This window comes from Blennius ocellaris (assembly GCF_963422515.1).
Source record: "Blennius ocellaris genome assembly, chromosome: 7".
In the NCBI taxonomy this organism is placed as follows: domain Eukaryota; kingdom Metazoa; phylum Chordata; class Actinopteri; order Blenniiformes; family Blenniidae; genus Blennius; species Blennius ocellaris.
The window spans coordinates 15740979-15755070 of record NC_137656.1 but is presented as its reverse complement, the minus strand read 5'-3'; the positions used below and the strand labels follow the sequence as shown (position 1 = coordinate 15755070).

The following is a 14092-nucleotide window of genomic DNA, read 5'->3' as shown; positions in this document are numbered from 1 at the left end:
CTGCAGTGAAATCCTGGTGTTATATATGGTGAGCCGGGGCTATTTTAGGGTTTCAAGGATGAATAAATAGAGACATTCAAATAGCATGGGCTCATTTAGAGCCGTTTCCATGCCAACACAGGGGCTTCCAGATGTTTATCGGTGCTGACCTGACTGTTCCTTACAAGTGGAATATTACAGAAACACTTGAACATGGCAAACAAGTGGTATTTGAACATTTTCTGTCATGTCAATTATTAGATTTATCTTCTGCAGAGGAGCGGACTTCCTCCGGGGAGTGTCAGAGGGCTTCGTGTGCAACATGCACAAGAAATCTAGGGGTCAAGGGGATGCTTTCTTCTAATAGAATTTTTACATTTTACAGAAATCGGAGGAGGGCTCAATTGTTATTTATTTTGTTAAAATACGCATCTTTATCACTTCATTTGTTGCAAGTTAAATGGAGAAATATTGAAACAGTGGTGTCAAAAGTCATTTTCATAATAGGATCCATGAGCACGATTGTCCTTGAGAGCCGTTTGCAATGGAAAGATGGTTTAAAGAAAACTACAAATTATATGACTGTTAAATAACTATCTCCGGATGTGATCATTAATTATTCACTCGTATAACTACACACAATAGAATGTGAATACATCCGCTCACATAAACACAGGAATGTGCATACACGTTATTATTAACAGCCACTTTATTTTCAGTTTAACAAACCATCATTCCTCTCAGTCATTGACTGAATTTTTCAGATGAATGAAACATGAGTTTGTTTGTTTTTTAAACTGTGGTTGTTGTCCCATGCATTGCACAAACATCCAAGAGTTTGACACTGTCCCGTAACACGGAAGGCATTTTGTTTTTTCTCCCTGAAATATAAACGTAAATATAAATGTATTTTTATTCCCATCTTTCATTAAATTTATTTCCCAATCTTTGTGACCATTTCAGGAAAGTTTAATTATTTTCAGTTTAATCACTTATGCAGTTAAGGAAATACAGTATCTGTTGTCTCGCTTTGAGATGCCGTCAGAATGCAAAATAGTGTACCGTCATGCAGTATATACTTTTATTTTGACAGTTATATTTCATGAATGCTCTGGTAGGCGATACAACTTTCTGTGGATTCGGCTTGTGAGCTTTGAGTTTGACACTTGTACATTAAAATGGTCAAATTAGATTTCATGCAAGGCGTAAATGGTTACGATAACTTAATATAGTTGAATGCCAGATGAAGAAATTTGTCTTTCTCTTTGGTGGGGCAGAAAGCATACATTGTAAGATTTGTGAGGTTGGCGGGACCCAATGCAGTCCAAGCATTGTGAGTGGGAACTTGCCCTCCCACACTTTGAGAGCCCCCGAGGGGTGCGCACGTCTGAAAGCACAAACTTGCCGATTCAAGATCGCACTTCCAACAGGCCACCAGTGTGAAAGGAAGAGCCTTTGGAATAAAACTTCTGTCAAATCAAACTTGCACATCAACCGACGAGCTGTGGTGACCCCGAAACGAAGCCACGAAAACACTCTCACCCTGAGAGATGGTTTTTTTTTTTTTTTACTTCATTAGAGATACAATACTTGTTCTGACTTTAAAACAAAACACAACGTTCTGCTTAGTAGTACGTTTTGCAAAGTCCTAAAATGTTGATTTACATCCCAACTCGGATAAACAAAATTGTACTCTGTCATAGAGTACCGAGACACCTCGGTATAAAACAGCCCTTCCATTGTTGAAATGAAACACGAGATGAGTCAAGATTAGAGATTAGAGCAGAACTGTAAAATACACAAAGACCTCCTCACCGGTGCTTCAGGGAATTAGTTTCAAATGAAGAAACTGTGAAGTTGGGATTCTTTTGGCTGTGGTTTGGTAATGGATCTACAGAATCGTTGCATCTCTGTCGTGAGAGGAGAGCTTAATTATTTGAAGCTATGAGTGATTCTGCATCCGGAACAACAGAAAGCCATTATAGCAATATACCCAGCACATCTCTCACCAGTGACCAACAATCATTTCATTGAAGCATCATTGAACGATGCTATGGATTGATCGTTTTCTTAAATAATTCTTGCAGTAGTGAGATGTTTTTGTTTTTAATGATTCATACTGTATCCAAGAGTACAGAAAGTGATTGACGGGGAAGAAAAGCGGTACGGTCAGACACCCGACTTGGTGAGTAAGTTTTTTTTATCTGAAACTAACTTGACAATGATTCATGTGGAAAGTGAAAAGCAGGGTGAAATTAATGATAGTCAAGTTCATGGTTGTAAACCCTGGACAGACTAATCCAATCGGCTGGTGTTTTCAGAAAACCATCCAACGCGATAAGACGTCACAAGCTCGCGAGGATTTTGCCCATAAACCTTCTCTGACTCTGCGGCACAGTTTATAGAATGTCAGATAAACCTGCAAATCCTGTGATCATGTCGTCTTTGAGATGTTGTGATTCCGTATCATCCGCAGTGTTTCTGAACATACGCTGACCTGCTCAAAGCGGAGTTCCAGCACAGAGGATGAGATCCTTGAAGGATTTACAAGGAGGAAAGACAGAGGACTTAATCATAATCATCATCCCACTCCACTTTCTCAAGAGATTTCCTACACGACCAATTACTGCTGCGAATATGAAGTCATTAAGAGGCTGCAGTTTGTAATCAGAGATTTATTTGGATCAGTTTCATATTAGCATGAAGTGGGACAAAAGCTGCTTCTATTTGCCAGTGGATGTGCGCTATGAGTCAGCTTGCAATAAAATGGTTTTTCATCGCTTTAATTGCGGAATATTCTTTCCATATGGCAAAATATGAGTATTGTATGTCATACAGTGGGATGGATTTTTTTTTTTTTTTTTTTTTTAAAGCACAGATGAATCGTTTGATGTGTGCTGCATTTTTTTCACTGTGCTATCTTTTCAAAGATTTTATATGCAGGCAAAGCAAAGGTCTATTGTGACCATGAATGATAATGATTTAAAGAACCATTTACCCGCTTATCATTTTCAGATATGGCAGAATAATAGAACCTACCTCTTCCATCATCCAAGTCTTTGGCATTGCGTCCTTTGAGTGCACGGTTCCAGTTGTTGGTGTAATCCCCCCCCCTGCGGATCGTCTCGCGGCCCTCCTGCCTCCTTTTCATCCACGGGGGACCGTACCTCCGCCCAGACCTGCGCGTCTCCTTAAACACTCGGCTCATGATGCCAAGCCCCCGAGTGTTGGACGACGAAGTCCAGCTGCCCATCTCCGAGGCTACGACCAAGTCCCGGCCCCCTCGACCTCCAGAGCTACCGTCCCCAACAAAGCCAGAATGGAGGAAGACGAGGCTCCCCGCGGTCAGGTACAGCAGAATGAGGGAGAAGAATCGCACGGGTTTCCTGCGAAAGTATCGTTGGATCTTCAGCAGAGGCTTGGCCATGCTGGCTCCTCGTGCCGCTCAGACACGCTCACCAAAGGAGGAAAACTCATAAAGTAGAAGAATCCACACCAGCCCTCCCAGCTCCTGCCACACAGCCCCACTGAGCAGGAAGTCCCTCGAAGTGTCTTAGCCTTGCACTGAGGTCATTTAAACAATAGCATGATTTGTTCTTCATGTACAAATCTTGAGGCTCATGACAAAGATGTTGCAGAGTCGTGCCTGGTGTGGAGCGTCTCTCTCTCTGTATTCCTGCCGACAGCCCGGCCCCGACAGCTGTCTTTGGAGCCACAGTATGAAAGGTGAGTGGCTCAGAGTGAAAGACGATCACTGAACACCGCTTTCACTCCGGTTATCAGCCGAGAGAGAGATGCTACACCAACCCCGAAGTGGCACTTTCTCTCACGCCACGCAGAACGAAGACGGTTTTATTTGCTGGCTGAACCGAGATGCTCTCATCTTTGTGTGCCCAGCTATTCACTGAGACAATCACCATCTGCAAGAAAGACACAAAAAAAGGACAGTGAGTGCACACCTGAGTAAGTATTAGCAAAATGGATACATCAAACCAGAATGTTTCATCAGCAGTGCCGAAGCAAACCACTTTCTGTTTCTTTTGGAAATGCTGTTGTTTACTGAAATTAAACTCTAACATCTAACTCAAAAAAGAAGGTAAAACATCATTTTCCTGTCAAATTCTTTGACAGAAAAGCGAGAGCAAGGAAGATTCACTAACAGCACAAAAAGCAATCAAATATCGAGACGACACGTCACTGTAATGATTTATTTCACCACACTGTTCAGAAAATTGTCATGCTTACACTCCGGCATTATCTTTGATAAATTACATAAGAATAAAGGAAAAAAGAATAAAGATTTTCCTTGCAACGTCTTTGAAGCCGTCAGGTTTTAATGCCTTTGGGAATCGGAGGAAATTAAAAATGAGTCGAGTCAAAAAGCTCAGACGATCTAAAGTGACACACAAAAAGAGAAACCTGTTCAAACAGCCTGGAAAGAATGCAGAGGTTAAAGTGTTTGGTAAATATAAAAGTGGTCTAAGGAGTTCTTAGTGGCTCTTTTCAGATTGAGATATAGCGACGGGTGCAGTTTTGAGGGGATGGCTGGATGCAAGCCTCCCCAACTCTCTGCAGCCTCTGTCAAAGACGTCTCTGTTCTGGGACGAGTCTGGGAGCCTACAAATGGAAGGTGTAATGCAACACTCCTCAAGGTCAGGGAATTTTCCAGAACATTTGAGGGGACACTCGCCCTTATGGCTCTCCGTCTGCCCCGAGACAAATCTGCAGAATACTTGTCACCTGAGACTTGAATAGCATTATGCACTCCCCTCTTCTTCCCTCTGCCCGCAGTAGTCTGAGAAGAGTCTGGGACCCTCAAGGAGAAATGTATCACATTCTCCTTACGTGCTTCATCCATGGACAAAAAGACAGCCGACATCCTGTCTTGACTTCTCCACGCTTCTGCTTTGTGTCCTGCTCTAAGTGTTTAAATATCTGCAAGGGTGTTTTTCATTTCCGATGTCTTTGCCTGCATCTTAATCCTTCAATCCCACAGCATTTTCAGAGTCTTTCTTTCAGAGTCCAAAAGCAAACAGGAGGTTTTCTATATTGATGATGGTTCTGAAATAAAAAAACAAACAGAAAAAAACGAAAACAAAACAGAGCTTTCAGACATGAGCAAAACAGCTTTGATAATTACCGTCCTAAGAATAAATCCATTATAGTGTCTGACTGGTGGGTCGGTGTTAAAAGACTGCGGGACGTGCACAAATAAGTCCGTCTTAATATAAAAGGCCAATTCTCCATTTTGAACATGTTTGTTTTCTTACCTATCGAGAGGTGGATCAGAAGAATACAGAAAGAAACCCGTCATGCTGGTGTGCTCGTTGCTTATCCAACTGAAAACTAGAACAATGCTTTATTTTACCAATTAAATTGTGATGAAAAGGGAAAGGTAAAGATTATGTCAGCCCTCATGCTACGCGAAGCTAATCAGCTGCAGACCGGAGCTTCATGTTTTTATAGAACGGTTTGTGAATTTCAAGGATCTTTTCATTCCTCTGAACAGCCTCTGTTCCACATGAATGCTGTTACACAGTGTGATAACTCTGCAGCTCAGCAGCTGTACAAACACTATTGACAAGTGACTCCCACACTCTACCTCAGCTTTCTAACTCTGACGATTCCCCAGTCCTCTGTGAGTATTTTGCCCACCGTTGACGGAGAAAAGATTCACACATGACAGGACGGCAGAGAGAAAAGCTAACTTTTGTTCCAATTTGAAAACTGTTAGTTGAGGAGAAACTGAATAGTATTGATTCTTCCATGAAAGGAAAACCTCAACCAGCTCCCTTTCTGCTACCTGTAACTGTGGAGAGAAACTGTATCCTGGAAATGTGCAGTGGACCTCATTAGGATTAAGGTCTTTGAAAGTCATAATCAGCGGTGCACAAGAGAGTATTGTTTAAAATCTATGTGCGCAAACAGCATGTTGCGACGAGCACTGACAAACCTCTGTTGAGAAAACACAGTATGTGTGGAAACAAATGGAAAAAAAACAAAAAACTGACTTGAAGATACATGAGACACCTCATCATTGGGCCTGCTGTGAATGCAACCTGGGCACATGCAGGTTAATTACTGGTGTTAATAATTCACAGCCCACCTTCCGCTATGAAAATAAAATGGAGGTGTACTCATAGCTAATTTACAGGTTCTAATGACAGTAACAAAAGCCTGGAAAGACCCCTGCTGCACTTGCACGGATGCTCCATATTGCATGAGGTAATATGAAACTGGGCTTATGGCTGAACAAGCAAAAGGTTCTGTGAGTCTCCACTTTTAAACACAGCAGTTCAAGTGCAGCTACACACGGTTTACATTGTTGTCCAACGAGTTGTACAAGCAACTTATGTGAGCAGACATTTAAACAGAAAACAAACCCAAGGTTTAGACTTGACCATGGCAATGACTGACAATCACAAAATATTCCAATCTGTACCAAATTGTAGCACAATCCATTAAATATTTCACAAAGAGGAAATAGTGAGAGGAAGACTTCATGCTGTGTTAGGACTGCGACATTTCTTTTTTGTGCAGCAGAAACGCTTAATTGAGAAATCCTAAGCAATACAGCTATATTTCTATGAGAAATGTTATTAACAAATCCAATTTAAATATGATGTGTTTTGCATCAACAAAGGTGAACTGAGGCAAATGGAGGCCAACCAAACGCCATCGCTATCACCCAAAGGATCCGTAATAACAAGGGTAACGTTTCCATCGTCAGGTCCCTACCTCATTAATAATTATAGGCTCACACATACTGTACAAGTGTGTTTTCCTCAGAGTCACTACAGGTGAACTTCATTTGCTTTTCAACTGGACACAGGAATAATGGTTACAAATCAAGTGTGAAGCAGATTGACCGGGGGAGAGAAAATGTAACAGACAAGACAAGAGGTGCTTGTGCCAAATCATGGATATAACTCAAGTGGAGTGGACATGAACTCACTGACTGGCCATTAATTCACATTCATATTAAATGAGCCAGCAAATATTTAATCAGAGCGGATTTAGGAGAGGAAACGTCAAAGTTAATCTTTGGTGAGCAGGCACACAGCCAGCTTTGCTTGTGCTGCCGGCAAATGGCTCTACAAGTCAATCCATAAATAAAATTCATATCTGTCCTGGGACTCATCGACCACGGACGCAGTTGAGGAAGACAGGGCTCGGGTCACGTCAGCAACAACACCCGAGTTCAGAAATGTGCACGTGTCAAACAGCCAAACAAGGAGCCGCTTCAATGCAGGAAAGCTTTCGACACAATTGCGAGGCGGTTCAATACTACAATATGAATAACTATTAAAAAAAACAAAAAACAAATCAAACACTGGTGATTATAATATTACATGAAGACAATAGAAAAAATTTTCTGGACTAGGATTTTTCAGAGTCTGATCTTTGGTGAGGCCACTGAAATATTCCATTTTTGTGACTTGATTCTGCAGATGTAATCAATTTTCAACCCCCGTTTCTCTGAAGCCAAAAAGCATTCTTTCACCACAACGTGGGTGAGGCCTCTCACATGCAGGTCTTCCAGATCCTCAGCAGCTGAATTAAATTAGCTGCGATATCCTCTCTTAGCATAAACTTTAGTTTTCTTCTTGTGTTTTTGCAGTTGTTGAAACGTCCGTATATTATGCCTGATTCCAAGTGACAACCAAAAAAAACAAAACACTCCTGGTTAATAACAATGGGCTTTCTGAAGGAAACACACTGCTGTAACAGCTACTTAAAACAGGAAGAAGAGCTTATCAGGAGCTCCAGCACCCACTTAGTGAAAAAGGAAATCGTGAGCCTCAATGTCTTTGTTTTTGTCTCCCTGTTAAACACAACGTGACGTCCATTCCTGTGAAAGTGCTGTACAGTCGGACGTCCTCGATTCTTCAGCAGTCGAAGAGTTAACAGCGTTCACTGCACCAGTCTCTACCTTCCCCTCCACCCCGAGGCCCGTCTTTCCGCTCCCCTGGTGTGTTTGGCCTGACAGGGCGAATTAGCTATGTTTGTCAAATCAAATCAAACTAAAGATCAGATTCTTCCCCCGGTAATAACACGGAGCAGACACATGTTTGCTTGGATCATTCCACATCAGCCTACAAGTGGGATGTGGCTGCATTACAGAAAACATTAGGCAGGAGTTCCTGCGTCACCTTCTGAGCAGTAAAACAAGAAAATGTGCACGACAGTGGTTCAGGAGAAGCGTCGAGAAAAAGCCTCTGGAGACAATGTCGTGAAAAGACACTGCTCCTCACATGAAAAATGGAGAGAGATCAAATGAAATCATTTACAAGCTAAGATTTCGCTGCTCCGAGAAACAAATTGAAGCAGCTCTCTTAGCGCAGATGGCAACTCTTAGGAGTGTGTGACCCCTGTAAACTGGAGTGTGAGCATGGACGCCTCCAGTAACAACAGCATCACACTGCCAAAGCTGAGATCTTTGCTTAGTGTTTGGCAAAAAAAAAGCTGTCGTGATATGTGTGCTACAGTTTTGGGCTTTTTTTTTTTCTTCTTTTTTTTTTCCTCATGTAAGCTATTTTAATTAAACGGGTGTTTGATCTCAGTATGTGCCCACATTAGTGATTGGCCCGGTGCCTAACACACCTAATTACCGGTGGCCACTCAAAAGGAAACTTATCATAGAAATATGCTTGAAAGAATCACTTTAAAGTGACAATTCACATGATGTAGATTTACTTTAACAACTACACAACAATGAACTGACTGCAAGAGAATCCAACACTGCTAGCCGACACAGAAAAGTGCCACTTTATATAACACTAGATAAAGTGTCCACATAGTGATGCACTCCGAATGGTGTTTTTTTTTTTTTTTTTTAACCTGACTGGGCGATCTGTACTGTATCTGCAATAAGGGATTTAATCTGTGGTGATAGTTTGAAAAGGTAAGGAAGTTAGAAAATAAATAGATGTATGTTGAAATGACTGCATAGTGATGCCAAATAAGATATGAAGTGGTGCAACGCTCATTTAATTCAAGCAACTTCCACATTCATTCATGTTTCTCCTGAACAGAGTAAACCACACATTATATTGAGATTTACTTTTTTTGCCAAATTACAGCAATGCATGACAGTATTACTCATATCCAACATAAACTCTTCCTCCCAGTCACTGCACCGACTTGATACATTTCCCTTGAAAATACACCAAAGAAGATCATAATCTGTGGTTGAACATGTGCACCAATGTTTATTTTCCCCACCGAAATCACATTATATTGGGAGGACGGTACTCGCAAAAGTAAAGTGAAGACATCAAACTATTTACAGTCGTTTTAAACTACACATGGTAAAGTATGTGTAATTTAGGTGAGTTTTAAACTTTTGAACAGCTATCATAAAGTAATGGGATTCCATCATGTTAAGCCACAAACATTCGTGGTTGAAGTCTGTGACACTATAATTTAGATTTTTTTTTTAAATCCGTTAGCGTTTCAATGAGTGCCTTGTAACCTTGCATTTTCAACCTGGTCCGGACTTAAATACATTGCTTGATGTTAAATTTACTGAAAAAGTTAGGTAGAGTTAGTTGCGTAGGATTGCTGAAGTTTAACCTCCGAACTGTTTGATTTATTATTTATGCATGTTTTCTATTACATTTCTCAACATTTTGGCAAAGAGAAATGTACTTGTAAGCAAAGCACATATTTTCAATAAGCGCTTTGAGTGTTAAAGGGATTAAATGCAGAACATCTATATACTATTTGTAAAATGTGAACATCATTAAAGTGCCCCTTGTACTTCCACGGTTCAAGAAAGGACAAATAATACCTTCCAATTAATATCGAATTAATAGATTTTGCATTACCGTTATTGTACATTGGTTTGCAAACCACTGAAAAATGAGTAAGTTAATCAGTGAACAATTACATTGTGAGCCTACAAACCAGGAAGGCAGTGCTCATTGTGCAATATAAGCACAGAAAACCAAGTGTTTCTCAAAGCAGCCAGATTACAGATGGGAGCTAACAGAAGTAATCATGTAATTATACCCTTGTGTTTTGCAGTTGAGTGGGTTTGCATTTCTCGCTGTTCAGCAAAACTGACCACTGTCCTGGAACGACTGTTGTATTCAGCCCCTGCCGGTTACACCCTCTCAGCACTGAGGTAATTAGAAACATTGATGCATTTGGCTCTTGAGACGTTAAACTGACCGACAACAGGAAGACTTTTTAAAGCATACCCCATGAAGCTTTAAAATTAAGCCCAGGATGGCAGGAAAAAAGCTCATTGTAATCCTGATAATACTCAATGGCCCATTAAGCTCACTAGTGACCTTTTACTCTGAAAGGGAAGAGGTAAATTAAAGGGTCTAAAAATAATATAATCCTCGTCTTTGACAAGTGCAGTCGCGTTAAACTGTGGAGTTGTAATTGAGTGACTGATGATCATTTCTACCAGTATTCAGAGATAAGAAAATGACAGAGTCAAAAGGAAAATGGAAGAGACAGAATAACGGCTCCATTGTGATGGCAGACACAATGGAGCAGAGTTCAATTAGTTGTGAGCGAAAAGACAAAAACCGGACAAATCATCTGGATTAACGCTAATTATTCCTTGAATCTGAACGAAGGAGACAATTTGCTGGAAAAGGAATGTCTTTCTCATCTTTTGAGCACAGGAATGTTGAAAATGTTTTGAGATGTTGAGAGTTCCAACGATGTGTCACAAAGCTGCACACAGAGAGAAATACCCCACATTCCTGCTGCGTAAGTTTGTGACCCGGCCTTAGAAACCGCTGCACCCAGCTCCCAGCTGGCCACATGGACGGACATTTGAGAAACAATCACTTGAATCAGTCGTCTCTAATGGCTTCATAAAAGAAGTGATTATTCTGCAGCGGAGAAGCGCCGTCAATGGGCGATCAAATGCTGTCTTCCACTATCGCAACCTAAACAATGGTTTGCATTCAAGGACCGTACAGAGTATCTGAATTTTTTTTTTTTTTTTAAGGAGTGTTTTCCCTATTTCTCTTCTCACACCTTCAGTAAGCACAGAAGATATCTCTCCTTTAATTAAAAGGGAATTCTCCCAGCTCAGTTCTGCTGTGGATCTCAGTCCTCTGTGCTTCAATAGACTTAAGAGGGGATTGCAGAAGGTTTCAGCAAATGTTTTTCGTTGGTGGTAAGGAGGAGGCAGGGAGAAGAACATGTTATATGGAAACTCCTTAATCTGAAAGCACAATGCAGGCATATATATCCACACAGCATGCAGCCTGGAAATGCAGTTATTTATTAACAGAGATCGAGGTTTTCTTTGTTGATGCTGGACATGAAGAAATCTGCAGCACTGGAGGCAGAGTGTACATTTGTCTCAGTCGTATGGGCAACATTGACTGAGTAAGGTTAATTTTAATATTTATGCGAAGCCGTTTACTGTCTGTGAGACTGACCTGTTCTATAACTGTTCTGTGAACAATGATTAGCACAGTGCCATGAGTCATTGTTACCGACCTCATTTCCTCGAAATTGTGTTTAGTTTGTTTTGTTAATTTAATTTTGAGGGAAAATGTTATTGCCAGATAGAATAACAATCCACTTGATGTCCTCTGCTTCCTTAGAACGAGCTTCATAATACAACATCAACACTGCCACTCTTTGTTTAGAGGGAGGCAACTTTCCTTTATAAAACAGAGGTAACAGGACACCGAGTACAGTTTTTTTGTCATTTGAACTGGAAAGATGTTAATAAAGCTGCATCTGATATTTCACGCGTTCACTACGTCAGTTCAGCAAACCTATTCGTACTCCATCCTACTCTGACTGACTTGGTACGACGAGAGCTTGAAGCAACTAAAAGATTGTTGGTTACCAACCCTCATTTCTGCAAAATGGGTATTTATTCTACAACGTAAACATTGTTTTGCTGGATGACAGGGAGGAGTAGTGGTGAGTGCGGCCATCTCTCTGCAAGGTCTTGGCTTCATCTTTCATTTCAACGTTCACCCTGTGCGTGAATGAGGGTTTTTTTTTCAGGTTTCTTTGGGATCCTACTGAGGAGAAAGTGGTTATAGTAAGAAGTGTGTCCTGGGATAGAGGGAAGAAGTAAGAAAAAAGCCACTTGAGGTGACTATGTGTGAAGGTAGATTGTTAATCCATCACAGGGCAAACATCTACAGTTGATTTAAACTCATTAAGCAATTATTAAAACTGTCTGAAACAGTTGTTAAATGTGTATTTTAGTTTCATTGTTAAAAGTTCACTGCAGTCTGAGCGATTGTGAGTGAGTGCCAGAAAATGTCAACAGCAAACCAAGCCAATCTCGGGATGAGTGCAGTGGGTCATCATCTCGCCACAGCGGGACCCACAAATCTGTCCATCAGTTAGGTTTGTCTCTTGAATGGCGTTTACAACAAAAACAATTAAGAGACATTTATCACAGTGAGGAATGGTGCATCCATGGTATTGACTTGGAGCAATTTTGGGGAATCTATTCGTTTGTTTGAATGTCAGGCTAACGTTAATGTTTTTAACACAAGTTTTGACCGAGCCACTATATACAAATATACATATATACCCATTTATGTTTGCATCATCCTGCTCGGGGCCACATAATCTCAGAGGGAAGGATGTTGACAAAACTGTTACGTGTGATAAAGCGTCTTTGGGGCTGGCGGACAGAGCAGATACAGAGAGGAAAAAAAACTGAGACGAGCCTGGTGAGGCAGCAAGAGGGGAGACAGACCCTCCACTGTAGGACACACATTCAAGCTCCTGTGTCAATGAGGAGCCACTCTGCTCAAGTGTCCTTAAGCATGAAGCTCAATCCTCCAGCAATGGTGCGGCTCTTTACTGTCACCTCACACAAAAGAAAAAACAAGGACACTTTTTGTGTGTGTGTAAAGACAAATAAGCACAGGACACTCTGTAGTTTCTGTGCTGTGTGCTTGAGCAGTATTGAACGCTGGGCTGTTTCAAGTGACATGTATTGACAAAATCTTACTTCCCTCCTTGTAAAGTCCTCTCTCTGTCTCAGAGATGCAGTACACACACAGCTGATGGGAACTTGAGCAGCAAAATCATTGCGTTTGTATTCATTTCTTAAGTGTCCTTGCAATTTCACTTTGAGAGGTAGATAATGTAGCATTCACACAGCTGGAGACTAGAACATTACAGCGTTCGTATTAAAAAACAAACATTCAACATGGCTGCTTCCTGCAGTGCAGGTTTATTGCTGCCGTCCAGAAACCATACAAATTTGCTGTACAGACATGACTTCTTCTGCACTCAAAATATCTAAGGTCCCGTTTACACGACAACGATTACGAGTCTATCCGCAAAACTTTCTTCACTTTTGGGGGGGTTCGTTTACACGACACCAGTGTGCGGATGCACTGTCGCTGCAAAGTTTTTAATCCGACTCCCAAGGTGGAAAGATTCTTTCAAGGCCGCTATTCCCTCCTGCAGAGACTGCCGCAGGATACAGAGCCTGTAACTGCAACTCTCCCCCTCCCTTCCCCTTCCACTCCTTGTAAACAAACATGGCGACCCGCAGTGGTATCACTCACGGTCAGAATTCTAGTTTTATCGTCCATATCAGTAGTTTTATGGTTGAGACTCACCCCTGATTGCATCCGATGCCTCTCCAGTCTCTGCACACACGTCTGTGTGGTTTCATTACAAAATCAAGCAACAGTGCCCTGGCGTGGCCTGGCAGACTAACGACATCGTTGTCTCCGTGTCCGCTGCTGCAGTGTTAACACACTCCTTTTTTTTAACGGATTAGGCATCGTCACATGAAACGTGAAACGTTATCTTAATAACTGTTGCAGTAAAGCTTTATAATAGAAAAAAAAGCAAGGCTACGTCACTGAAATTATGATTATGATTATTATGTAATTTATGTCAATGACTATGAGCAATATTAAAATAACAATGAGCAAGAAAATTTACATTTATAGTCTGAGTGTTCTGCGTACACGAGTGGTTTCATCACAAAAACAAACAACAGCACCAACTCATTGCCTGTCATGCTAACTACATCGTTTTCAGAGTTTCTGTCATTGCCGTGTAAATGTGAACCTGGAAAAACAATGTATTTTCACGCGAAACGTTGCCGTGCGAATGGGGCCTGAGTGCTCTCAAACCTCCC

At 41.2% G+C, this 14092-nt stretch overlaps 1 protein-coding gene across 1 annotated transcript in view; it reads right to left on the bottom strand.

The window, feature by feature from the left end:
* wscd2 (WSC domain containing 2) overlaps positions 1 to 14092 on the bottom strand; it is a 38264-nt gene that overhangs the window by 14064 nt on the left and 10108 nt on the right. Inside the window, exon 2 of the mRNA XM_080499448.1 lies at positions 3019 to 3899. Coding sequence (XP_080355574.1) covers positions 3019 to 3406 — 388 coding nt within the window. The 5' untranslated portion in view covers positions 3407 to 3899. The remainder of the gene's footprint in view (positions 1 to 3018; positions 3900 to 14092) is intronic.